Source organism: Anticarsia gemmatalis, chromosome 3, assembly GCF_050436995.1.
Source record: "Anticarsia gemmatalis isolate Benzon Research Colony breed Stoneville strain chromosome 3, ilAntGemm2 primary, whole genome shotgun sequence".
NCBI classification, from domain to species: Eukaryota; Metazoa; Arthropoda; class Insecta; order Lepidoptera; family Erebidae; genus Anticarsia; species Anticarsia gemmatalis.
In genome coordinates, this window is record NC_134747.1 from 3,384,002 (window position 1) to 3,411,418 (window position 27,417).

Sequence of the window (27,417 nt, forward strand, 5' to 3'; positions counted from 1 at the left end):
TGCCAGCTCTTGTCATTTTCCTATCTTTCGAACTGTCAATACTACCATGTAACTTTTGACACAATTACAGGTATTTAAACTATTCTTAACGTAAATTACCAAGAAATCAGATACTAATTTACACTCTGTTGTCCATTAACTAGATATCTGCGTATATGAAATAATAATTAATTATTGTTTTCAGCACTTACATTAAAATCAGGCCATTCAGTATTTTACCAGAATAAATAAAATATATATTTTTTAAACTGGCTTTCTGACTTAAGTTTGAGAAACAATGCACCAAACAAAAGATACGCGTCGAACGTAATCAATTGTAATCTTTCAGTTCATGTAACAGTTTAATGAATCAGTGAAAAAGAACCAAATTAATTACACGTACAGCCTCACCTATATTCAATTTCTGATATAATCCATTGTAGGGTTGTCCGAGGGAGAATATTTTAATCAATATGTCGCGGGGGTAATTAATGACTGTAGGTCCATTTACCTTATTTACTATAAAGAGTAAATTGATTTTCGATACTGGACTTCTGAATTAAGTCTTATTATTTTTTTACAGAGACTTATAAGTTTCAATTATAGCTTCTTTTTACTGATGTGTACCACTATCTGTTTTAAAAATTATGTAAATCTCCGTTTTGTTTTTAGTCTGTTAATATTCAAACAGCTGACCCGAGTAAAATTAAAACTAGCATGGAAATAGTTAGACACAGGTCAAAAAATAACCTTAGTTTGAGGGAAATAAGTGTTTGCAGCTAATCGTAATAATGAATGTCTTTTTGTTTCAGTTGAATACTTACGACGAATAGCTGACGTCACTAGATTCCCGCATGTCTTCAACATCCGCACGCATGCTTCGAGACCGCGTGGTGAACACATGCATCTGTTGTGGTTCCCACGGAATGCACTCTTGGCACGAGATGCAAGTCCATGTACTAACGGTAAGGAAACTCTTTGTATTTCTAAAGAACTACCTACACTATTTTTAAGAGTTCCCAAATATCGAAAGCTATTAGTTATTAGTGGGTTTTATGTATGAGTTGTCCTTTAATATTTTTGATCTCCTAAAGGTACCTACCTATACAAGTCTATAAAATAAATGAAACCATTTCGTTCATAATGAAGTCATGTTATATATAATCAATAATAATTACCATAAAAAATCATAATTTGAATCAATTAAAAGGGCGTAAAAATGTTACGAGTCAGCCCTAATTTATTCCACCTGGGAGTCGATTACACTCGATAGCCAGGGGCGGCACAAATTAAAAATGTTTGCGCATTTTGTAAATCAAATCAATTTTCACACTTAATAAACTGACAGGTAAAAATACAAAAGAAAGATTCTTGAAGCACACTGACCTATAAGAAAGTTATTCCTTTCAATAAAAATAGGTCACAATTATTTGGCACATTTTAAGTTTATTTTCACTGAACTTTTTAAAGCCCTTACGAAAATCATCGTAGCAATTAAGGTTAATTATTACACGAGGTTATGCCCCGTTTACGGGATAACTCAATTATGATACTTGAATTATGAAAATTTTAACAACTTGCCCGAAAGATTCTCCTCCGCAACATGAATTTATTATCATTCCGTAAGTGACAACTCAATCTGTATTCATGAATATCGAAATATCCATTCGAATACCAATTACAACAAAATGAAACACACAAAAAAGATAAAGTGCTTTTTATTCAATACAGAATTTATACATACTCCGCCGAATACAAAAACATCAACAATTACTGAAGAAATTAAATCACAAGGTACCTATGAGCATAGACTAGCCTACAGCGATAAAGCCATAACAGTAGGTACGTAATTGACGTAAGTGACAACTTAGGCAGTGAAGTGTGCGATCGAAATTAAAAAAAAATCTAATAGAATATTTATAACAATATCAGTCCTTACTTAATACCTAAAAGGGTCCTAAGGAAGATTAAACTTGGACTATTATCGCGATCTATTTGATGTCTAACAAATAAATAGGGTAACTTAAGTTAGGCGGTCGGCAAGCCGGCGACGCGGATGTCGCGTCGACAGCTCGCCCGCAGCCCGCATTCTTCAAAGTTCAAATCAATTAAGGACGTTGCACGCGGACGACAATTGACTAAGTGACACTGCGGGATTAGCGTGAGATGGCTTTTTCAACTTTCATACAAAGTTTAAGAATTCACAACATCTAAAAGTAATTATAATCTCGTCGAGTAACTACTTAATAAATATGTACGTACATTATTCTTAGCTTATCGCTTTGGTATTGATGTCTAATCTTATCATGTTAAATGAAATTCAAAAGATAATCTTAGTCTTACGATTAATCTCGAGCCATATATTTACAATAATGGCTTGTTAATTCACTTTACAAGTGCGTTTACAAATAAATAATGTGGTATAAATTAATATTTGAAAAGAAAAAGATGGAAATTTTAGATTTCATTCAACATTTCTATTTATACATCATTAGACTTCTAAACTGCAAAGTAAAGTACAATACAACTACTTACATAAACATTGCCACTCAGATTGACTTGTATTTGGTATGAAACATTATCTTACGTGTTGTAAAACGTCGATTGTGAAGAAGAAAATTTTTCTCTACCCTTTCCTTTCAACGTCAAGTACTAGAAAAGGATAGAAGCATGACGTTTTAATTTCGTTCGAACTTTAAATGTTGATACCAAATGACAATATTCCACACCAAACACAAGCCAGTAACATCACCCGCTCACATAAATTGAAAACATGTCCGAGCAGCATCTAAATATTGTTGAAGAAGTGTTGCGACAAATCGTTGCGTTTAGTCGTCGGCGTGCAACCGTCCTTGTGTTGTTACTTGACTAAACAGCGTTGCCTGCACTATGCACGTTGCCGTTAACGCTCAGTGGAATGGTGTTGAACTCGTCATCAATGTCATCGGTTTTTCTGTGGACAAGGGCATAAAAATTTAGCATATGATAGAGACAATTACTGTCTAGCAGGACAATAATATACAATGTGACGTCGGTAGAAGAACAAGAGTTTATTTCTGGTAGTAAGAGAGTTTCGAGCCGAATTTATTAATAAAGCTTTCTAAAAACTATCTAATCCAGTCTGATCATGTGAAAATTGATTTTGAGGCATATTTGACTACTTTAAACGCAAAATGAACAGCACGAAAAAGCAAAAACTCTTCAGTCTTCACTTGACAAAAAAAATAGTTTATTTGTTTAATAAACCATAAAATGACTTATTAGTAACGCATATAATCGCATCAAACCCCACTGTGAATAATAAAGTTTAGTATCATTCGTAACCAACTCGACTGAATCAAATTTAAAATTAATATCACATCCATTTCGTAAAAGAAAATCAAAACCCAATAGTCGAACACTAGTCGACAAGCAATCACGTAAAAAACACTTAAAAACTTTATGCAAATATCATATTCGTTCGTTCACATCGAAAACCAAATATTAATTAAATGTGTTTTAAAATGCTTTTAAAACACATTTAATTAATATAAAGCCTTGTATACACGCCTTTGACTGCCATTTCGTTTGTAATGGGAAATTCCTATCGGAAAATCTGATGTATTTTCAGCCCTTTTTGAGTAGAGAATTTTATTTCCAACACAAAAATAAATAATGTGCATTGAATGTGAACTATGTAGACTATGCTTCAAAAGTTATGTTTGGAAATATTGAAGCGTAAAATGTAAAGCATTTTGAATGGGAATTTTAGGCATATGGTCTAACAACAGAAAAGGCTTGAATGATCGTGTTACTTATGGCACATTTAATTAATTTAGTACTGCAAAAATGGCGTCAAAACCTTATTAAAAATGTATAGGTACCTACACTTTTTGCAAAGTCTAGGTTTTGAGCTATATAGCTTCGTTCAATAAATATAATTTGTTCGAAAGGTAAGGTAAAAAAGGTATCATAACTTTCATCGTTAATTTAATTAATAAAGTTAATTTAATTTAATTTTCATCGTTTTTAAAACCCGTTTACTACTTGGGTTAATAGATATTAAGATCAAAATCGCAGTCAGAAGTATATCCATTTGTATAAAATGTGATTAAGCGTAATCACTTCTCATGCAAGATAACGCCTCCACATTTTCAGAAAACATTAGTGATTATGTCCAACAAAATGTTGAGCAAAACATTCAATTCATTAACTAATTAATGCCTTAATGAAATGTAAATGCGTTATCTTTGAACAAGAGTCTTTCAGAAGGGTTAAAACATATCTAAGATACCCTTATAAGATGGGATCGCTAAAAGAACTTTTTGAATAGACTTCACTCAAGCTAAGATACTTGTTTCCAACTTTTTAGGGTTAAATAAGTCTTAAATAAAATAAAAAACCTTTTGTTCTCGGAATTTAAGAGAAAATAAGGAAAGTAGAAAGTATTTTGTGATTGTTTTAGTTTTCCTTTGTATTTGAGTTTTGTTTAAAAAAACATTTCGTCATAAAGTAAAAACTGCTTTTATAGTCACTCTAGCGCTCTTTTAAGTTAACCTCTTTAACACCAACTTTTTAGGCAACTATAGTTTTTCAGCAGCTCTGAAACATTATCATTCGCTTTAAATTACACTACGGGAGCGTAATTTTTTACTTTCTTCAAGCAGCCATAGACTTATCCTTAATGTCATGATATCAGACCGTAACCCATATCCAAATGTTTGGCTTCATCACATGAAATTGTTGGTGCAAAAAAAATGGCTGATAGAGGGATACTTCATTTAGAGCAACAAGTAAGGAACGTGTGGTCTTAAATGCTATTCGCACACAATCTATTTTACACGTGGTATAGTGTCTATGTATAATCAGCTGCAGTCACTTGAAAATTCTCTACTAAGGCCATAAATCACGATTTTGATTTCTGTAGGTAAGTCAGGCCTAACAACTATATTTGGAATTCCATAGCGTCAACATACATTTAACTTTATAATAATAGCTTTTAAGTTATAATATTGCTAACTTCTGACCTATACATACCCAAGTACTACAATGAGTGGAAGTGTGTCCGTGATTTGCGTGTTTTAGTTACAGGAAGTCCTAGGCAGTACTGTGTGAATGTTAAATAGTTTGGACGTTTGTTAAACGGGACTGGTTCCGGTGAAGTCGGGCAAAAACTAAAGGTATATTGTTATAATATCGAATACTCATTCATCAAGTCATGATTGACGAAAGGTCATTAACGTAATCAAGATCGTTTAAAAGATACTCCCGAGAGAGATTCGAAAACGCGTGACATCATTAACCAATACCAAAAACAAATAAAATTAACGCCAAAGCCACTTTAAAGAATTCCATATCATGTAAAATAAACTATTAATACAGTTAAAAATATAATCCACTAGCTGACCCGCGCAACTTCGCTTGCGTCACATAAGAGAATCGGTCCAAATTTTCCCCGTTTTTGTAACATTTTCTACTGGTACTCTGCTCCTATTGATTCCGTGATAATATATAGCCTATAGCCTTCCTCGATAAATGGGCTATCTAACATTGAAATAATTTTTCAGTAGTTCCTGAGATTAGCGCGTTCAAACAAACAAACAAACAAACAAACAATCAAACAAACAAACTCTTCAGAAAAGACTACTCTCGGAATGAAAAATAAGTATCTTGAATTTATCACACCAGCCAAGTGCAAATTGAAGCTTGCTTCTTTTAACTTAAATCTATAAAACTCTTCCGTTACTGAGTGACTGGCTGACTGATGAACAACATACAGCCGAAGATACTAACCGTAGAAAGTTGGTATGAAGATTATTTAGGAAGTGTTATGAGAGGATTTTTGGAAATTCCCCCCGAAAGGGGTAAAATTCCGGGCGAAAAGCTTTAAGCTAGTAACCTATATTTATTGCTAATTCAGTCAAAACATTGTCCATTATATACGTCAACAATAAAGGATATATTGACCTACTAAACTCTATAATACTGGTTAGAAATCGTAGCCTCAGGACCTCCCATATAAATAACAAAGACTTTTATTATATCCCGCACAGGAAAAGATAAGGAAAGATAATATTACTTTTCCTTAACGATGTCTACACGTGGCTTAGAGGAATACAAAGTATTTGTTGGAACAGCAGTTTGGCTTGGTTACGGAACTGTTTCTGTTAAATTAGTGGCTAATTTTGGGTCCTAAAAGGTTTAAGACACTATTAATATGGCTAGGAACTAGGAATCAGGAAGAAAACTTACTTAAGTTAAATTATTTAAATGTGTTTATATAACCTTTAAGTTTTCGCGTTATTATAAAATGAAATACGTTAATCACCTGCGCCGAATCATGAAGTATTTCAATCTAAATATATTGTGTAAGCTAAGAAATAACACTGCCATTGGAATCTTATTTCAAGCAGTCATAGGCATCTCAATAATTTTACGATGGCGAGCCGTAACCCATAAATAATTAAATGTGTATACATGTTCTAAGATTGGGGAAAAATAGCAATTACAAAAAACATACCATGACATACCGCTGTAAATGAACTTCGACTTGAAAAGGCTAAGCCTACCTAGATTACCTAAAAGTCCTAATGAACGTCACAAAACCTAGACTAAGGCCTAACATATCACTGTACATTACCGTGAACGTTACTCATCTACTTAATATTTATGAACAAGTTCACTCAAAACTGCTGACCGAGTAATTTCTGTACTTTACTTAATGACTCGTAAAAATGTTGTTTAGAAAGATAGATGATGGTTCTGCTTAATTTTTTGAGATAACGGTCAGAGGTTTTTGACACTCGACTTCATTTATTCAAGGCCGAACTTTATACATCCGTACCAACATTATAAACACCAAATGTCATGGCTATCGTTGGATCCCTGATTTAGTCTTTTTTAACTCATTACGGTCGGCAAAGACCTCCTCCCGAAAGATTGAGGAATTAAGCCTTAAGTCCACCACACTGGCCAAGTACGGGTTAGGGACTTTGCTCTCAAGAAATGCGTTAGAACAATTTTAAAAGGTAAACGGCGTTCAAGGTTTTATCACGACGTTAACTTCATTATTGTTATTGCAAAATTATAATTTATTGTTGTTTGGATGAAAGTTTTAAAATCCACTTATACAAAAGATACAATGGGCAGTTTAAGCGTCTGATAGCATATTAGCAGAGATTGCAGTTACTTGAATGACTTGCGGTGACTTTAGCCCAATGAGACAACATAAAAAGACGACTGACTGAAGATCATGTAATTACAGCACGTAAATGGCTACCTAGCAATGCAATTCGTATGATTTTTTATATTAAAAAATACGTATATACTTGATTCTAATGTGGTACAATTTATATGTATCTTACATGAATGAATAGCTCGCTTGTCTACAATCTTCAAAATACTCAATACAATGATATCAAAAACTTAACTTTACGCACATTATTCTTCAGCCGATTTCTTTTCCTCTACTTTTTTCTTAGAGTCATCAATTCTGTTCAGAAAAAAGGTATTAGTCTCCATAATCTTGTAACATCTACTTGAAGGTAAAAATCGTTTCTTTCAATACGTCTATTGGAAATAAAACACTCTCTCTCTCCCTTTCTCTTCTTCTATATTGTTAACTTGGGCACTAAGGTCCTTACAAGATCATAGCTGAGCCACATGGTGCAAGGTAATATATTTCATATTTGGTCACATCGGTGCGGCTGCATCGGTCAGTTACAAGTACTTTGAAACCAGCCAACTGCGCAGATTGTTTATAGGTGCCAAGAGCACAGCGAGGTTTACATACTCTTCGAGGTACGGACTTCGTTCAGACGTACATATTATATATAAATTTACCCTTTTTTATTCTGGCTTAGAATAAAGCTCGAACTAAGTTTTGTCATGTAAGCTGGGTAAGTCAAATAAAGCCTTTTTCCTAGTTCTTAAATTTCCTAAAAGGCCTATTTTTTAAATTTCCCGCTTCTTGGTTTCGAATAGCCGCCAGTGTAATAGGAAATAGGACTTACAGGACCTTACTTGGGTTACCCACCTTACTTCTTTTTACTATTTATAATTCTCCTATCCCGTTATTTAGAAGTGCATATAGGAATTGCAATTAGTTCCTAGATAGTTTGAAAACAGACCATCACGCGGGTCCACAAATTAATCCTAATTTGTAGTTATTGAACAAAAATAATTTATAAAAAATCCAACAAAGTAAAGAACTAACACAGGTGGTGGAGTTGTACAATCAGAAGAACCAGAGGCTGTCGGTGATTCCTCTATTTTTTTCTCTTCTTCATTGGCAAAGAAATGATCCTGAATTCGTTCTTGGCTGTAAGTAAATTGAGAGAAAAGCTTTCGTGGTATTAGCAACGTAACTCTTTTCTATACTTCTATTATTATAAATGCTTATGTTTGTCTGTCTGTCTGTTGAGCTTTCATAGCTTAACTGCTAAACCAATTATGATAAAATTGAACATGGATGCAGTTACAAAACCCAGGCTAGTTTATACATTTAAAGTTATCGCTAAATCTTTTTTATTTTTGCTAACTCACAAAGCACTTGAAACGAAAATATCTTACCAACATACACATTTTACAAAACTGACTTTTTAAGGGTTGCAGTTTAAACATCATGTTACATCCGTTTTTTAGTTGCGTTATCTACTTTTCTCTAACAAAACAAACAACAAACCACTGTCATGTCGCAGCTCAACGTTTAACAAATCAGCGCTAATGGGTTCACTTCCCGTGTCGTGCACGCTAACTGCCGGCTGTGTGTGACAGCGCTGCATCACGGTAATAGGACGGGCTTGTTTACTGCGTGGTCTAGGGTTCAATTAGAGTAAGTGATAGTTGAAATTACCGTGTACCGTGTACGGCCAGAAATATTTTGAATTTATAGCGACCATTTTTGAGATGTAAATAGAGATTATTTAAGTAGGCATATAAGTTTCAAAATCATAAGTACAATCAATACAACAAAATGTACGTCACCTGCTTAAAATTTTCGAAAATGTATGTTTTATGGCTATATTTTTTTAAATATAATTAATAATATGAGATTTAAGAAACAAATATTGACGAATTAACTTTTCTTATTTTCTGTTTGTTGGTCACGCCCAACACCCAATAATTTAACAGCGATTGAGACATAAAATACGTCTGTGAATTTAAGTATTTTTCTCCCACCTACGCCCAAAAAGAGACTCGACCAATTATGGTAATTAGTTAAAAAAATCCGTGACTATAACAATTACTGTACAAATTAACCCAGATACCTGCTGTTAACATAATTGTACAACTAATTATCTACATACACCCGATGTCCTCTGCTATTTTTGTCTGTCTAGAACTAATGTAATATTATTATGAATACTCGTATTATGACAGTAGGTTTAAAATAATGACCTAAAGTACAATTACACCACTACTATAAGACATTACCTCCAAACTAATCGTTAACTAGAAAAGACTATGAAAACTTATTCATGGTCAATTTATTAAAGCCGAACTTCTATGGTCAGAAAACTTAAACACAATGTATAGGAAATAGATTGTCTGCAATAAGTTAAAGGAATTTTTATCACCAAATATTGTATTTATATGACTTATAAAACTAAGACATATTTTTTTACCAATCTATTCATGTTTTTAATTTTGTTTCAGACATTTAAATACCTATTGAGACAACAAAATCAACAAAGATCATGAATACATCAAAAAGGAATTAAAAGTGGTAAATGCGATAAGAATTCTTGACCTATATTTTAAATACATTTTGAAAGATGTGATAAAAAGTCACAGTAGACACTTACCGTTTCCGATACTTGTATATGATGAGTACGATGAACGCGTTCCCGATGAAAAGCGCCGCTATTAGCAGCGACGGGATCACGATGTCTGTGGACAAAATGATACATTTAATATTTGATGATGGAATAAAGTGATACATTTAAAGTTTGATGATGGGACAAAGAGATACGCTTAAAGTTTGAAATGAAATGAAAATAGTCTTTTTTGTACTGAATAAATAAATAAAATAAACAAGATACAAGAAAAAGAACAGACTTGGATAAAAATAAAAACAAAATAAAATTAGAATGGTAGTACAAATGGCGGCCTTATCGCACAGTGGCAATCTTTTCCAGGCAAACATTGGATGGAGAGATTAGTTTGATGATGGAATAAAGTGATACGTTCGAAGTTTGGTGATGGGAGATTATTCAATAAACGGTTGATGATGGAAAAAATACACAAATATTTATGTCGTTGGTTTTAGGGGCAGTTAATTAGGTGTATTAAACTGGCTGGTTATATCGCGTAAAGACCACTTGGACCTAATACGATACTAATATAATTTTTAAGTACTTTACTAATATAAGTTTTAAGTTCACAATCATTTTATCAAAGTCTGTATTTTTATAATATCAACGATCCATATTCCCAAAACAACTGTATTAAGTGTAGAACAAAATTTGATAAAATCTTTTGTGTAGAGATCCAAAACACAACTTTCTTATCATTTCTTTAAGAGACTCTAAATATTAAATAGTATCACGGAAATAAATAGCTTGTAGCAGACTAAATTTAAACGAGCGTAAGATCATAAAACTCCCAAAACAGGAAAAGTCAGCATCTAACACGTTATTAAAATTCTTTAACATCCCTTCCTTTCTAAAATAAAGGAGAACGGGATTAAAATACAACAGACATCAAAGAACAAGAATACAAATCGATAGACAAACCATTAGGCGTCCACATTTTCCTTTTACATTCACTTCACATCTCGTCAAAATGAAAATTTACGATATTTTTATCAAATTCCCTCGCGTCAACTCGTTTACAATTTAACACAGCCAGTGCGCTAAATTTGCTAATAAATTCGATACATAATAGAATTCACATATATTTAAAATCACGCCTTTTTCCCATAGGGGTAGGTAGAGACCAAAGAACAACGCTTGGTATGAATGATCCTTATAAACTTCCCTTGCCTCATTCACGTCCATATTGTTATATACTAGTGTATCTTGTCTTATGGAATGGAATAATTGATTTTGCCTTAAATGGTTATTTATTTTGAAGAAATTTACTAATAATATTGGTATTTTAATTATATTAAAACTAAGCTTTAATTAATTACGTACGGATATTCACGTGATTAGACCATGTCCGATCAAAGCGCATCAATTTGATTGGTATCGAAGATTAGCTAGTTTAATGCTCATTGATTAATTATTGCTATAGTAATTTTACTATTAACAGTATGTAGGTACGGTATCAGAAGATGAAAAAAACAGACTTTTCGATTACTTGTTTTAAGTTTGAATATAGGAACTCCCTTCATTTATAGACTGATGGTAACGTCAGAAACTTTAATCATTTCAAAAACTCTAAATCGAGTTCATAAAGTTTCAAACTTTAACTCAATATATCACACAAACTAACACAGTGCGGAAGGCCGACAATTGTTTATTTTCTGATAGATTTTCAAGTTAAAGTTGAATCATTAATCTATTGAGGGAACATGGTTAACCTCTCTGAAGTTCGGAGTTTGATTCCAGGAAAGTTTCAATAGGTCAACTTATCAATATCAGCCGGGACGAGCTATGTACTGCAGTAACGGACCGGTGTCCGGAATTCTCTCAAACTTTACACTTTGCCGACAGCGTCCAATTTTCGTGTCGACATAGTAAATGTACTCATTTTTGTTTGATACAGATTTATATAGGTAACTATCTGAGAAGATATGGATTCACGTCTTCAACAAGATAAGTCACTAGCTATATGAATGGTTGGTAGAAATAAGGTTTAAATCCTCCCTGTGAGTTTAACATAAACTTCCGTTAATAGAAACGAATCGTTTATTAACGAACAACTACCGACAACCGAATAGCTATCGATAAATGTAGCACAAAATCTGATCAGCGCCTGTAGCGGGCTCCGTAGGAACTATTTTGGCAGTACATTTTAAATGTCAAACTTTCGATAATCAACAGTACCGACTGTATAGAATTGCGTTACCGTAAATTTAATATATTAATCGCATAACCTTTTACAGCAGAGTAAGAGGTCCGTATGTATTTCAAACTCCATATTTAACCAACAGATTACGTGCACTTCATTAAGAAGTAATCCTAGCACGGTAATTACTACATGTTTCACTGCAGCCTCGAGACAATCTCGGCGAGATAATTTGTACTACACCACTACAACTGCAGTGGAGTGCGGTCTAGCCTTGTTTTTACTGCTACCACGAGTTTCACACTTCTTGTTACAGCTTAGTTTTAGTTTGATATTACTTGTTTTGTTGGAAACTGTGTTGTACTGGTGATACAAACATAGTAGTGTTATGATACAGATAGTTAAGGTACATTAGAATCTGCTAAGTTTTTATACTAAGATATACAAATTTGCGGCGATTTGATCAGCATAAGAACGGAAAAAGGGGTCAGAGCCCATTCGTCCCCTAAGATTCGCACCCTGTGCCCACTCGTCCCCTGGAACTTTTGAGGGGCCCATTCGTCACCTGAAGAATATTTATTTTTATTCATTCTTCTTATATAAGTACATGTATATGTGTAACTTAAATCTAATAAATTGTAACTAGTAGTAAGTAACCTACATAAAAATTGGCTAAAATCACCGTATTTTTTGTATATTTACCAACTACATGCAAAATCATAATAACTTAAATCTAACAAACTATAACTACAATAACAAAAAATTACTAAAATCACAATAATTATTGAAGATTAAACAAATCAACATTATTTTAGTACAAAACTAATCTTATATTTGTTTTTTCATTTTAAATTAATAATATATGCATAGCTTTTCCATGCAGTGGCCTAGTGAAATCAGATTTTCAAAAAATTGGCTAATTATGCGATTTATTCTCGCTTCATTTTCAATCGATTCAGGATTCATCATAGCTCTTTCTTCAATGATCTGTTATGATTTATTAAATTAATTCCGTTAATAAACTGTTCACAAGTGTATTATGTTAACCGTTTCTTATGTAAAATATAGCTAATTTTATCTCAGGGGACCAATAGGCACCTGAATAGGTGCCGAATCTTTAACTTATATTGTATATATATTGGAGGGGACGAATGGGTACCTTAAAAATAATATTTTTTATTAAAATATTAATTGGTCCCCTACCAGGAGACCAATGGGCACCTATGTAGGGGCCGAATCTACAACTTTCATACTAGGGGACGAATTTTAGGGGACGAATGGGCTCTGACCCGGAAAAAGGAAGTAAAAAAGTTTGAATAAATTATTTTTTCTTAATGACTATTCATGAACATATTTTGTATTTTCTATTGGTTTTAACTGTATGTATAAAAGTGCCTACTCATTTAAAACATAACGTGCCATGTAAGAACGTTATATATATACCATTTAAACGTACATAAAAAATTGGTAAAGCATGTTATGTCAGAAGTATATTGTACGATACGATAATTCATCGGTAAAATATAAAAAAGATAGACTTAATTTCCTTGATAACTAAACTATGAAAAGTAAATTGCATAGGGAAAAGACTTAGGCTACTTTCGGAAGTTGTAATAATGCTTAGAAGACTACTCCGCAAAACTTGTTCATATTTCATCTACAAATTCTTCAGTGGTGAAACTTATCTCGTTATTATTTGATGTATGCAAGCTTGCAGCTAATAAAACCACTATCTTCTACACCAAAGCGCGGATAGTTTATGTAGTTAACGTTCAACAAGTGGGTGCAACTACTTATAAAATTATATGTAGTTTTACACGAGAAATTTTATTACTTGAAGGGAACATAAAGGAAAAGTTTATGAAAATTTCAGGGTATTTTCAATCTGCGGGAAACTTTTGGAGAAATCAGAAGCGCAGATTTTTTTGGGTTTAAAAACCAAAAGGGAGATCATTTACCATTATCTTCAACCGAGTAAGCTATATGTTGCATAGAAAGTCATCAGCGTCCCTAACGCATTTAGGATGAACTATTTTTGCAAGTACTTTTTTGTTTGGGTTAAACATACATTTTAAAGAAAACTTTGATTTATTAAAATCTGGACCCTGTCCAAAATTATGATAATATATGTTCAGGCAGCACGCGCGTAAGTGATGCGCCTGAACATACATATATTTTTTTACTCAACTGAATTCGCAAAAGTCGAAAAATATAAAATATTATAAAAAAATAAGATTACCATTATTCCTTATTGTACCGAACATTACTCAGAAACATAACAAAAGAAGGAATCTCTAGAGAAACCATCAATTTTATATTTTTTCTAGTGTTTAACAAAAAATTGTGACGTTTTCAGAATAAATGTTCTTTAGCGAAATCTTTATATCCAGTAACGTACCGGGAGTCAGAAGAGCCTATTAATCATGCCTCCCGCTGTTGCCAAAGCCCCTAGCAGGTTTCAGTCTAGATCTTAATAATACTTTTATGTCTAGACGTAAAAATAGGCTAGGTCTTCAACATATTGAAAAATATTTAAAGAAAATGTATAATATTGAAAAATATTTAAAGAAAATATATAATATAAAAGCTATTATATTAGAAATAGTTTACGCCTCTTACAGGCCCTTCTAATGTTTCGTTTCCAAACTGAAACCTAAATTTCATTTACTAATTTATGTGCATTGCCCGAACAAACAGACAAACACAAACAACGCTGACTGAGGGTAAGTAATTAATTCGATTTCAACACCCAAACCGATTTGGACAGTGATGTTATCAAACAAGTAGAACTCGAGTAATAATAGCCATTGCACAAGAATTTCATTTATTAGATTAACAAATTACAGTAAAGAATGAAAGGACATAATAACATAATCATAGGATTGGGATAGCTGACAAGAGCTTTGTATAAACTTCTGATTTCTTCACAAGTGATCTAAGGTTCAAATCCAATATAACATATCTATGATTTTTAGAAGAAAATTCAACAGATTTTTAGGGGAAGGCTAGATTTTCTAGCGTAATACAAAGTCCCCAACCTGCACTTGTCTAGCATGATGGACCAAAATAAAACCTCCATAATGAGAGACCCTTGCCCAACAGTGGGAAAATAATGGGATAATTTAAGAAAAAGAAAAGAAGACCTTCGAAAAACACAGTTTTCATGTACAAAAATAGTTATTATTTAGTATTTTCAATATAAACACTCGAATATTTTGTACAACATAATAAACTATTATAATTCTCTAACAATAAGAAGATTCTTGGCCAAAATTCTCAGGAATAAGCCAAGTTATCTTTGGTAATGAAGCTGTACTCTGAATGTGGAATAGCTGGCGGCTACACTTGATTGGAGGGGTATACAACAAACTTCGCTACACCACCGTTCTGTGCTGTTATTTCTACTAACTACTGGCTATTCACGGAAATTAACGAAATGTGGGTGTTTTTGATGTAAGTAAAGTCAATTTAAGGTTTTTAATTATAGATGTTGGAGATTTTTGATGTTTGACTTTCGATTATTAGTGATTACACTTTTGTGTTGCTTATGAATGATTATAGGTATAATTTTTCTTCGAAGGTTATGAATAGTGGTACTTTAGAAGTAGGTAAATATATCTGTTCATATTTCAAATACATATTTATTGGAGTCAAGGGCGTTTGGTGTGAAATTGTACCCATTTTCTTAAGATTCTCTCGTAATGCAGTACAGTGTAAGTCACCCACTAATCTCCATAAATATATCTTGTATATAGTAAAACCGTCGAACTATTATTCTTATTTATCCTACAAAACGCAACTCAGTAAAATCAAATTCATAAAACAATTTTCAACGGTTAACAACAGCTTTATCCACGAATTAGCATCACAAAATCTTAATAAACGCCAATCCACAATCCCTTTACACAGAGATATAAAACGACAGTTATTCACAGATAGGCGCGTCTCAGCCAATTGTTAAGTTTCACAAAGTTCCAATGAGATACAATTATTAAGTTTCCCTACATTTTGCGTAAGATCTCCAATTTGCATAAATACGACCATTGTCACTGGTAGATAAATGTATTTGAAGATATTGTTGAGTCTACGTCTGTTTAAATCGAAACTTCGTTACCGTACAATACAAGAAACAATTTTGTTTTATCAAGAAACAAATAATTGGGGTTGTGAAAGTTCCTTATTAAATTATTGTGAAACGAATCTTATTTGGAAGTTTAAAAATTGTTTGTCATCAGTATCCTTTCAAGAAAGTTGAATTTGCAAAGTTAATCAGGATTTTTTGTTTTTGTTTTGGTTTGTTAAAAATAGATACGATGACTTTTTGCTTCTGTGATCTTCCTGCTAATATTTTTAGCTTAAATTTTATATCATAATTTGAATTTATAAGAACCTATTGCAGTTTTGACTCCCACGTAATACGCATTTTAGCTGCGACGAAATATGTTCCATCGATACGAATATCTCTCTATCTGACGTCACCTGAATTATCTGCAATAATTACACTCCTGAAAATACATACAATACTGCAGTACCTACACAGGCCAGAGAAGTGTGTTAGTTTCGACAATACATTTGTATTGCCAATTCACTTGATCGATTTCACCACTACTTCTTCACAAAACGAACTATAAAACCAGTTTTCTAGACACTAAGCTGACTTTAATACCACGGCTTGATTGTAGAACTAAGTACGAAGCCAGAGCGAGTTGAAAAGAAGATCCTTTGCTCAGTAAAGCCGATTAAGGTGTAAATTAGTTTTCAAGTTCTTGAGCACATGGCACAGTCGGAGACGTATAGTTGAAAGTTGGTAGTTAAAATGGATTAAACATTTGAACAAATGTAAGATGTTGAAGGAACGTATTTTGAAGAAAAAGAGTTCTTTGTTCTATTTATTGAAGGAGTGGGTAAGTATGATAGTTATATTATTTAAGGGTGAATAAAGTTCGACGTATTGCTATCAGAATGATGAACAGTTAGTTTTTTCCTTTCTCAAAATAATATCTAATCATGGGAGTAAGATTCCGTTACACTGACATATCCGTCCCAAATCAAAATTCTTAAAGAAATTAAGGCAATCTTAATTCGTTCGTGTACAGTATCGTGAAGTATTTTTATTGCAGCACTTGGTCTACCATGTCAAGTATTATAACAGCTACCTGAAGCAGCAAGCGACCGAGGGGACTGGAAGTCTAGGGGAGAGGCCTTTACTCAGCAGTGGGACACAAAAATAGAATAGATAAAAAAAAATAAAAAAAACAGCTACTTACCAACAATCATGTTGGGTTCGTCGTGAGGCGGAATTTTTAAATCGATCCCACTACCTTGCCGGGTTGAATTGGATGAGACGGTCGAGTCAACCGTCTCCTCTGTGGACAAAAAAACAACATTATATATTAACTTTATAGAATAGTTCATACATAATACCACGCCATTAATAGCCGAAAATATGTTCAGAAGTGTAATACGCCTGAGTTTCCCCATTAACAATAAGTCCCATGTAATAGTGGGCGAGCTTATAGCCATAAAGGATAGGAAGCGATACGAAATTTAAAATATTCTAATCATAAAGACATCGTAAAAGAAACTGATTAACTGAGGATATCCACATCACTCCACTTCTAGTGCCAACAGATCCATAGGATCTGATTTTCAAATACAACTAATATTATTGGTGTGATGCACATAGTTGTTTGGGGTCTTGCTGCACTTTGTGGCTGTGGTATAAATACATGGCTGTTGAAATGTCTATGTAATATACTAAACGCACGTATTTCTTTATCATAATCAATATCTATTTCAGGACCATTCATTTTGTAAATAAATATTTATTTCCTTTTGACAGAATATAATGCCATTGCCCATACCATAGAGCATAGAATTCTTAATCATAGAGAACTATTGTTTATGTAAATTTTGCTGAAGAAAATACTACCATAAAACGATTAAATAAGTAAACTTCTACATCTAAATATATTATGTATTCAATTAATAAGACGCAGTTTTGTCTGATTTACGATTTAGATTTCAACACACCTTAATAAGGGAAAGGAGATTTTAAAAAGTAAATGCTTTTGGTTTGAATTTGTAGTTGTAGAAAGAAATAATGTACGAGTTATTAGTAATGAACTAGACGTTCATGAAATTGGTAAAAATCTTTTAGAAGTAAAATACTTTCAAGAAATTATAAAATATCTACAAACTTACTCTTTAAATGCAGCTTCATATAAGTTAGCAATCCTAACATTTACTACCAGTAGTTTATTTCCTTATTTATTGAACTAATTAGCTCTATTTTCCTTATACACGCGTCTGAGTAAAGTAAATGTTATATAACAGTAATAACTATGAGTACTGTTATCGGTGCCTTTGTTTCATGACTTGGACTGAAAATGTCACGAGGTATAACATGAAAGCATGTAGGAATATATTTTTAAATTAATACGATTTCTTTTTCGTAAAAGGAAGTTCATACTTGCTTAGTTTCGCCGCTAGTAAGTTAGTAACCTCATATTATTAGACTTCGCAACATACGTTATAATTCATTCATACATGTACGTTCTCATCAACGTATCGTCGATGGCGAATCCATGGTTTATTTTCTGGTGTGTGGCTGTATGTGACTGGCAAATTTTAACTTTGTGCTAAATGTCCGGTCACAGATTACGTTTTCCACCTGATCATCTATACCATACGTTCCCAAAGTGGGCGATACCGCCCCTTAGTGAAGCTTTTCGTGAGAGGCGCTAGTGAGTCCGAAAACAAATGATAAAAAATATAACAATGGCGAATGGCTGAATTTGTTTTTTCTCGAATAGGGGGTGGTAGTCCCAAAAGGTTGGGAACCCATGATCTCCCTATACTATACTATAATTAATACAAGTACATATATACGTATTATGTCCTCAGCGTATAAAATCACGCTACTAGAACTCTCTTTACGCAGGCTGAGAACAAACGAACCGCAAGTCGTGTGTACAAGGCACCTTATTAATAAAACATTGCGCAATAAGGTTGCGATATTTTATAAGTAGGACTTTGACATCGATATATTAGTTTAGTAGTTGGTTTTGTTCTAGAATTTGTTGTGGTTTTCGTATACTGTTACGTGGATTGATGAAATAAGTTCTTTATGTGTATTTATTAAATTTATTTAATCTTATTATCATCTTTATTTTGCAAAGATAAACTGTTGAGTGGCTGAAATTCGTGTCTTATAATCTTTGTGATAACACAGTAGTAATTTGACATAGGTAGCTACTATCTAGAATTAAATGGTAAACAAATTGAGTTTCCTATTTTTAAAACTAAGAGTATTCTTAAATAAAATAATAAGAAAATCGATCCATACAAAATATATTTCTTTGAACTCTATCACACCCCTAGTTTACCTCTTAATGAGGAATTTCACGAAAAACAATTCCGGAAACTACACTATTCCATTCAAATTTAAAGTTCATTAACAAACGTTGCACCAAATCGCACAATAGTCGAAACTAACTTGAAAACAAGTGAAACAAACACCAGGAAACTCTTAATTACTCTTGTACAAACAGTGATCAGACCACAGAATCCATTACTGAAGTAAGGCCATAACAGATACGCTACTTTTAACAGGGCCGATCAGCGATTTAGCAATGGCATCGCGTTTTGGCGATTACTTGCATTAAGACGCGATATCAATATTGCGTGTTTTAGCGGGTGTATCGGTGCTGCATCGCGTATTTGCGAATACTTGCGTTGAGACCCGATACGAGAGAATCGTGGGTTTTAGCGAATGTATTGGTGTGCATCGCGTTTATGCGATTACCTGTGAACTGACATGATATCAGAATCGCGCGTTTAGGCGTCTATCGATGTTGCATGACGTTATCGTAGCTATCTGCGTTTGGAAGCGACATCAGAATCGCGCGTTTAAGCGAGTGTATATGTGCTACATTTCAATATCGCTACTACATGCGACTCATGTGCTCGTAGTTTATTTAGGCGGAACGTAACATTTAGCAATTGTATCGACTAAATCGCCGCATTTGGCGTTTTAACAGAACCTGGGATGTTTGGCTACTAAGTCTTGCTTTCAAAAAGCGACTTACTAACTGAGCACCGATGCATAAAGTAGCATATCTGCTGTAGCCCTTAATTAAAGTAAAATCCAATTAAAATAAAAAGTATAATGCTAGTGACAGGCTTTTAATTACGAGTGATGGAGTTTGCAACTATTGGTGCAGGCAGCTTGGGCATTGGGGACGGAGGGTTGGGACTGAGATTATTAGGCTTTTTGAAGTAAAATGTAGCGCGATATTTATATAGATAGATGGATGATACAATGATGAAGAAAAACTTTATTTTTGAGAAGTCGTTGAGTTTTTTTTGGTAAGTTCTGTTGTCTTGTTTTCTTTTTTTTATTTAATTTTTGAGATTAGTTTGAACTTTTTACACACCATGTTGGGTGTGAGTTATTAACCAATATTTACACAACAATAATAGTTCCTTTATTGTTTTAGATTTGTCTGTCATGTCTTTACTGTAATACAAAACTAATGTGTATTAGTTTCATTTATTCTAACCACAGCAAATATGACAGCAAAGGTAGCGTAATTTAATCTCAAATACAAAATACTTAAAGCGAAGCCTATTACTTCACAACCTGTATCCCTAGAGATAAAAATCCAGTAGATAAAAGCGTATATTTTCATTAAAAACAGCGAACGAACTATAAACACTGCCCACGCTTTCTAAGAACACTATTATGTTTTATGATAGGAAAAATCTAGGCAATTTTCAAAGGTACACTATAAACTAGAGCTTTAATAACAAAATATTATTATAGTGAAAATATTCTGAAGTTTTATAACGAAGAATAACAATTTTATAGACAACTAGCTGACCCACGCAACTCCGCTTGCGTCACATAAGAGAGAATAGGTCAAAATTTTCCCCGTTTCCAAAACATTTTTTTACTGGTACTCTGCTCCTATTGGTAGTAGCGTGATGATATATAGCCTATAACCTTCCTCGATAAATGGACTATCTAAAACTGAAAGAATTTTTCAAATCGGACCAGTAGTTCCTGAGATTAGCGCGTTCAAACAAACAAACAAACAAACAAACAAACAAACAAACAAACAAACAAACATACAAACAAACAAACTCTTCAGCTTTATAATATTAGTATAGATAACATTAGAAGATAAATATTTCAATGTCTAGATAATTTTACGGACCTAAGGCTAAGCTTAAACTTTATACAATATGTAGGTATTTTTATAATGCATTGCGTCACATAAGAGAATCATAATTTTCCCTGATTCTGTAACATTTTTCACTGGTACTCTGCTCCTATTGGTCGTAGCGTGATGATATATAGCCTATAGCCTTCCTCGATAAATGGGCTATCTAACACTGAAAGAATTTTTCAAATCGGACCAGTAGTTCTCGAGATTAGCGCGTTCAAACAAAAACCCAAGAATAAAGCTTTAACTACAAAAAAATATCAAATCCTTTTTCAAGATCTCAAATTCAAAACAAACAAGCTCTTTAACTTCATAACACTAAACTAGTATAAAAACGTCAACGTAATCAGTACTATAACAGCGTCCTTATCCATATTATATGTAAATGCAAATAAATTCAATTCGCAGTCGTAGCTGGTCGAAGCAAAGCAATCTTGCGGCCTCCCCGGAGGCTGTGGGACGTAGAAAAATGTCTGATAAATAGCCAGTTTAATATAGAGTCCGATTCGCCTCGAGATTCTCTAGAGCTCATGTAAATTTCCTTGTCGTAGACTAGAATAAGAACATAAAATTCAGACTAAGATAAAGAACATGTCTAAAGTTATGGGAAGACAGGATTTTTAATGGAAAATGTTGAGAATCAAATAGTGTATTCTTGAAAGTGGAAATCGTATTTTTAGTTGCAGGTAGAAGAAAAACACAGCGATACTCTAACAAATGGTCGATAACGATATTATTATTTGTCGTTACACTTAGAACGAAAAATAAGATTGTTCAACTTAGAATTTAAACTAATAATTTAGATTTCTCAGTTATGTAAATATGTGCTATAATAAATCTAACCCATTACTGTTCCACTGCTTGGTAAAGGGTCTGCTTCTAGAATAAGTAAAAGTCAAAACCATGAATCCACAACACTGGTCGAATGCACTAGTCTTTATTTATAATCAGTACGAATCTGCCATCATTAATGATGAAGCAAACAACACAAAGGGACTTCAGAACAATACCTATCACAATGAAAATAAACGCTTACAAAGCCCGCATGTCTTCGAAGCTTATTCACAAGTCCCTTTAATTCCTGGGGTCAATGTTTTTGCGCAATTACAATGACCAAGATAAATTGGTTCGACTTACTTTTGAACAACTCTATCGATGTACTGAATCGGTCTAAATTGAGCCACAATAGAGCAGTGGATAAGACGGCGAAGGTCGAAATATCAAGACTAAGGTTAAATCTCCTTATCGGAATAATGATAAACATTAGGCAAACAATTTTATTATAATTGAATTAATTATCGTGTGACCTATGAATTAGAGAAGATTATAAACAGGATTTTAAGTTATAACTTTAACTTTAAACTTCAAATATCCATACGAAAGAGCGTTCGTGCCATAAAAGTAAGAAACGATTTTCATAATTTAATTATATTATTTCTACTCATGTCTTCCAGCATTTTTGCTATGGAATCTCACGAAGACGCAAATTGAAGTCAAATAATGTTAAAAAGTTTTCAAACCTTCAAACTTAGAAACTGGCAAATTGATGTCGTATAATTTATTTTCAGATCCAACATTTCTTTATAACATTACTTAGATAATTTAAAACTGAAAGTATAGGTTCCTTATACGCACAAATTAAAGAATTTCAAAAGACCATATCATAATATTTGACATCCTCGTATCTAACTCCACTATCTATTTAATTCAACCTGTCATTTGACCTCCCACGATATTTAGATTAGTCAGTTTTGAAGGCATTATGTCTGTTCGCGTGACTGTACCAACTGAAGACTTTACGATATGAACGCACGGGCGCTCAGGGTCAACATTTCAAGAACATACCGCGCCCAAAGTAGGTTATATTGGGTTATATTTAGGTTTCTTTTAGGCTATGGGAGCCAGTTTCTAACTTAAGTCTGTCACACAGTTATGAGCTAGGCAGAATTTGAAATATAATATTCTTAATCATCACCATCATTATCATATCAGCCTGTAGACGTCCACTGGACATAGGCCTTAATATCTTCTAAATAAAAAAAAATACAGTTCGAAAATGTTTACCTCTTACTGATACTTCTGCTTTAAAACATAATTTTTTGGGGCGTTACGGATATCAAACCGAAAAGTATTTTTATATTAGTAAATGTTACTAAAGGGAGGTGACATTAAAACATCCAGGGATTTAATATAACAGAAATCTGGTACCAAAGCATTGGTAGGCAAACCGATAACCAGAACTAAGTTGTTACTGACCAGGCTCAAATTGTTTTTAACATACTTTCACTAGACATCCTACACCCCTAAAAAAGGTCATACGAAGGTTAAACCGAGTCAAGTCGCCTACATATTTTCACCACTAAGTAATACATTGATATATGACTACTTGAGACTTGAAAGGTTTTTTGTACAGGGAATTACCGCCGAGTAGGGTTGCCACGGGACTAACGGTAAATAGGTTGAGGACAATCCTATTTTGGTGTTATATGTGCTCTAAATACACTGTAACTAAATTTAGCGAGGTATTCAAGGGCTTTGTGGGAACATTTATAATGGATGTAAAGTGAATAGTGAAAATTGTTTGAAGGTTTTAATTTAGAAGTGGTGTGATGTATTTATGTTTATAAAAACGTCTATTACTTCAAATTACAGGTGTAAAATTTAAAAAAGAGGTTAACCACTAAAATTTTCACACATTACTGCTGGGCAAGGTTCTTATTATGTAATGCGGATCACTAATACTTGTACGACTAAGAACTGTAACCAAAAAATATCTACCAACTTTCTAAAACCTACATTTTAGTATAATTCTCTGGAAATATACAAGTATTTGTTTGCAAAGTAGCCAATTATTTCTATTGAATGAATTCTATTATCAAAAACTTTAACCACAATACTTAATTTATTTAAATATTAATGTTTTTGAACTGTCAGTCTGTGCCACGACCGGTATACGTCGATCAAAACGTCGGGTAACAAATAAGGTATCGTACCTTTAAAATTTTCAAAACGTACTTTACAAGGTGGGCTTGAAGTAAATCAAACTTAAGATTCACAGCACAAAGGGCTGTTAGAAACCGATAATAAATTTGTAATTTATAGCACCATTGACTTCAATTGTACTGTGGAACCCCAAAGGGCTAACTGAAGAGATAATTCAGTTCACGGACCCTGCTTGGGTACATAACTAATGTGACGTATGGCCCTTTAGGGACGGTAGGGTTGTCGAAACTTCGCCTCGTGATGACTGTTAAGATTGTGACGACTTTTTGAAGAAAGTTTTGATGATTCGTAATTAGGGGAATTTTATTGGTTACAATCGCAGGGGAGACGTTATCTTAATCGTTATAGTGGTTTCTTTGAGAATGATCTTTAGAAGAAAAAGTGGTATTCAGACTGTTTTTCGCATAGGACTTTTTAACCGACTTCGAAAAAGGAGGAGGTTCTCAATTTGACGCGATGTTTTTTATGTGTGTTTTCTTATTATTCGACGCACGGATCGAGCTCGATTTTTTATCGTAGTTTGACTTTTAATATGACGTAACTAAAATACAAATAAAAAAATATCAAGATAAAGTCACGGCGAAAAAATCAACGGTAAATGACTGAACAAAAGCCTGCCAAGTATATTTACAGATGGTTTTATCGGCCTGATTTTACAGGAGGATTAACGCATCTCCTTTCTTGGAATCAATTACTTCCTTTTAAAGTAGGCTTATGTTCTATAACACACTTTTAAGAGCTCATCGAAAATTTAAGCAAAAATTAAAATTAAAAAAATGATCATTACTGGTAAGCAATGGTTGATAGATATGATTTATTAATAGTAATAATTCTGCTATATAGATGTATTTACTTTGTATGTAGTTACTTTGTATAGGTCAGTAGTTTTATTTTCGTTAAGCTTCGTGACAATCTTGGCTTTATCCCGATTTAGCCAAAAACACAACATAAAATAAAATAAAAACAATCAAAAAATATTTTAGTGCCGCATTTTTCAGATTGCTAAGCAACCATGTTGAAACAAAAGTTACGGTATAGTTTATTATTTAGTCAGTAAATATATTAACAGAATTCAATGTAAAAATAAGTTAAAAGAAATAAATATTAGGTCGGGAAAAAAGTCTTTTCGCATTATAGTATGTATGAACTTGTAATAAAATCTCTTTGGTTTCAAGAATAACAAATGAGTTACACGGTTTATTAGGTTTCTTTCAGTGAGCTCATACTATAATGCAAAAAGACTTTTTCCTCGGCCTAATATATGATTTCGATTCCCGTTCCGAATTGTTAACCAAAAAAATCTCAGTTTAGTCCATTACGAAAACGCGGTTTATAGAGCAAATATTTCATGATTTATAACATAGATTAATCATAATGAGCAACATGATACGGGCTGATGGTATACAAGGAAAATATATATGAACGTAACTCACGGATCGTTTGTAAGGCTTGCTGCACACATATTCGATTCGACAAGTTCGGTTCTGCGATATTTATCAAACTACAAAACCGATTCGAAGCAATTACTAGGAACTACCCGACCGGTACAAGCCGAACAGTAGCTCGATTATCTACAACTATCGACTACCGACAACCGACCTGTCATCGAGAAATTTTGTATGAAAATCTGATCAGCGCCTCCGACGGGTGTCGCAGGAAATATTTTGACAGTACATTCTAAATGTCAAAATTTCGATAGCTAGCCGGTTGTCGGTAGTCAATAGTGGTACTGAATCGAGGTACAGATGCCTTCGGGTTCAATCGTAACAATTCGGTTTGAACATTCAGGCGCGGCAATATCGGGCAGCATTTTTCTCGAACATTCATCCGCATATATTCCGAACCGAATAAGTGTGGAGCAAGCCTAATATTTTTATACAAATTTTATTATTAAATAAAAGGAAGCATGAACTTTATTCATCTCGTAATAAAAGTTTATAAGGCTTTTCTATTCTTATTAAAATATTTTTCCTTTACCTGGAAATATAATTATTATGTAGAGAAGTACTCGTACTATATTTAGATTGGTGTGGAAAATTATGGTATGAGCATGCGCTTATTTTATACTTTTTGCCGCAAAACAGTGAATAATTTCAATGAATCACAATTATGATAGTAGTTTCTGGCTATCGATCGAATTTATAATAAAGAGCTGGTTTAACAACCAGCGGTTAAATAACGGATAACCTATCTGACAGTCCATACCGCTACCATTGCCTCGGGAAATCGTGGGTTCGGTTCCCACGCGGAACAATTATTTGTGCGATCCACAATAATTGTTTCAGGTTTGGTTGTACATTGTGTCCGTTGTTTGTATGTTTGTAAAAATCCCCGCGACACAGATCAATAAATTCTTAATGCGGGTCTTTAAAAATAAGAAAAAAGTAACATCAAATTTATGAACACATCAGTCAGTTTTACATTTAATAAACTAACCAGCTACCACTCCTGAATTAAAGATAGTTATATCTTCATTCGATTCTGTAAATTTTGTGACACTGACTATATAGGTCAAAAGACTTTATTTGAATTAAAACACATACAAATGTCATGTTGTACAATGTCTCCATGCCACATTATAAATAAAGATGAGTGCAGTTGACGTTCTTATATTTACACAAATGCAATGCATTTTTATACACTCAATAAATATTGAACCAAATGCAAGAGCATTTTTAGAAACAACTGTTCAAATTTATGTTGTTACTTAAATAGACTGTTCATAAATGTCGGTTAAAATTACTTTATAACAGACTATGTGAATGTCATACATAAAGTTGAGTAACTCAAATTAATTTAAATCTGTTTAAAAAATCAAATTCATTTTGATACTAAAGCAACGACAATGCTATAAGTTAAAAATAAATAAAATCAATCCATCAAGAAAACTATTAAAATAGGTTTACGGGACCATCTTCAATAGAAAAACAAATAAGATAATTATTATAACTAACAAACTACCCAAAATTCAACTTTTTAATATGCGAAATAATTCCCCTTAATTCCAACCCACACTATCTCCACATGCCAACCCTGTACTTTTTAACAAAGATGACGTCACATCAAGCCCCCTTCCGACGTACAGTCGCGCGAGACGGCGACTTAACGAGTTTAATTATTGTCGACGACTGTACACTCGTACACATATTACATCACTAGGTGTAATTTTCTTTGTCCCTGAGTTTTCTGTGCGGCATATTACTGGCTTGTAAGTCATGTCGTTGGTATAGTGATGACAGTTTTGATGAAATTATGGCTGATGTTGAGTGTA

General features: G+C 33.2%; 1 protein-coding gene across 1 annotated transcript in view; it reads right to left on the minus strand.

Moving 5' to 3' along the window:
* Window positions 1-1,681: 1,681 nt before the first annotated feature.
* The window catches only part of LOC142987216 (uncharacterized), a 144,800-nt gene continuing 119,064 nt past the window's right edge, over window positions 1,682-27,417 (minus strand). The window contains exons 7-9 of the mRNA XM_076135836.1: window positions 17,181-17,279; window positions 9,765-9,849; window positions 1,682-2,932 (exon numbers count right to left, since the gene is read on the minus strand). Of these exons, the coding sequence (XP_075991951.1) occupies window positions 2,848-2,932; window positions 9,765-9,849; window positions 17,181-17,279 (269 nt within the window). The 3' untranslated portion in view covers window positions 1,682-2,847. The remainder of the gene's footprint in view (window positions 2,933-9,764; window positions 9,850-17,180; window positions 17,280-27,417) is intronic.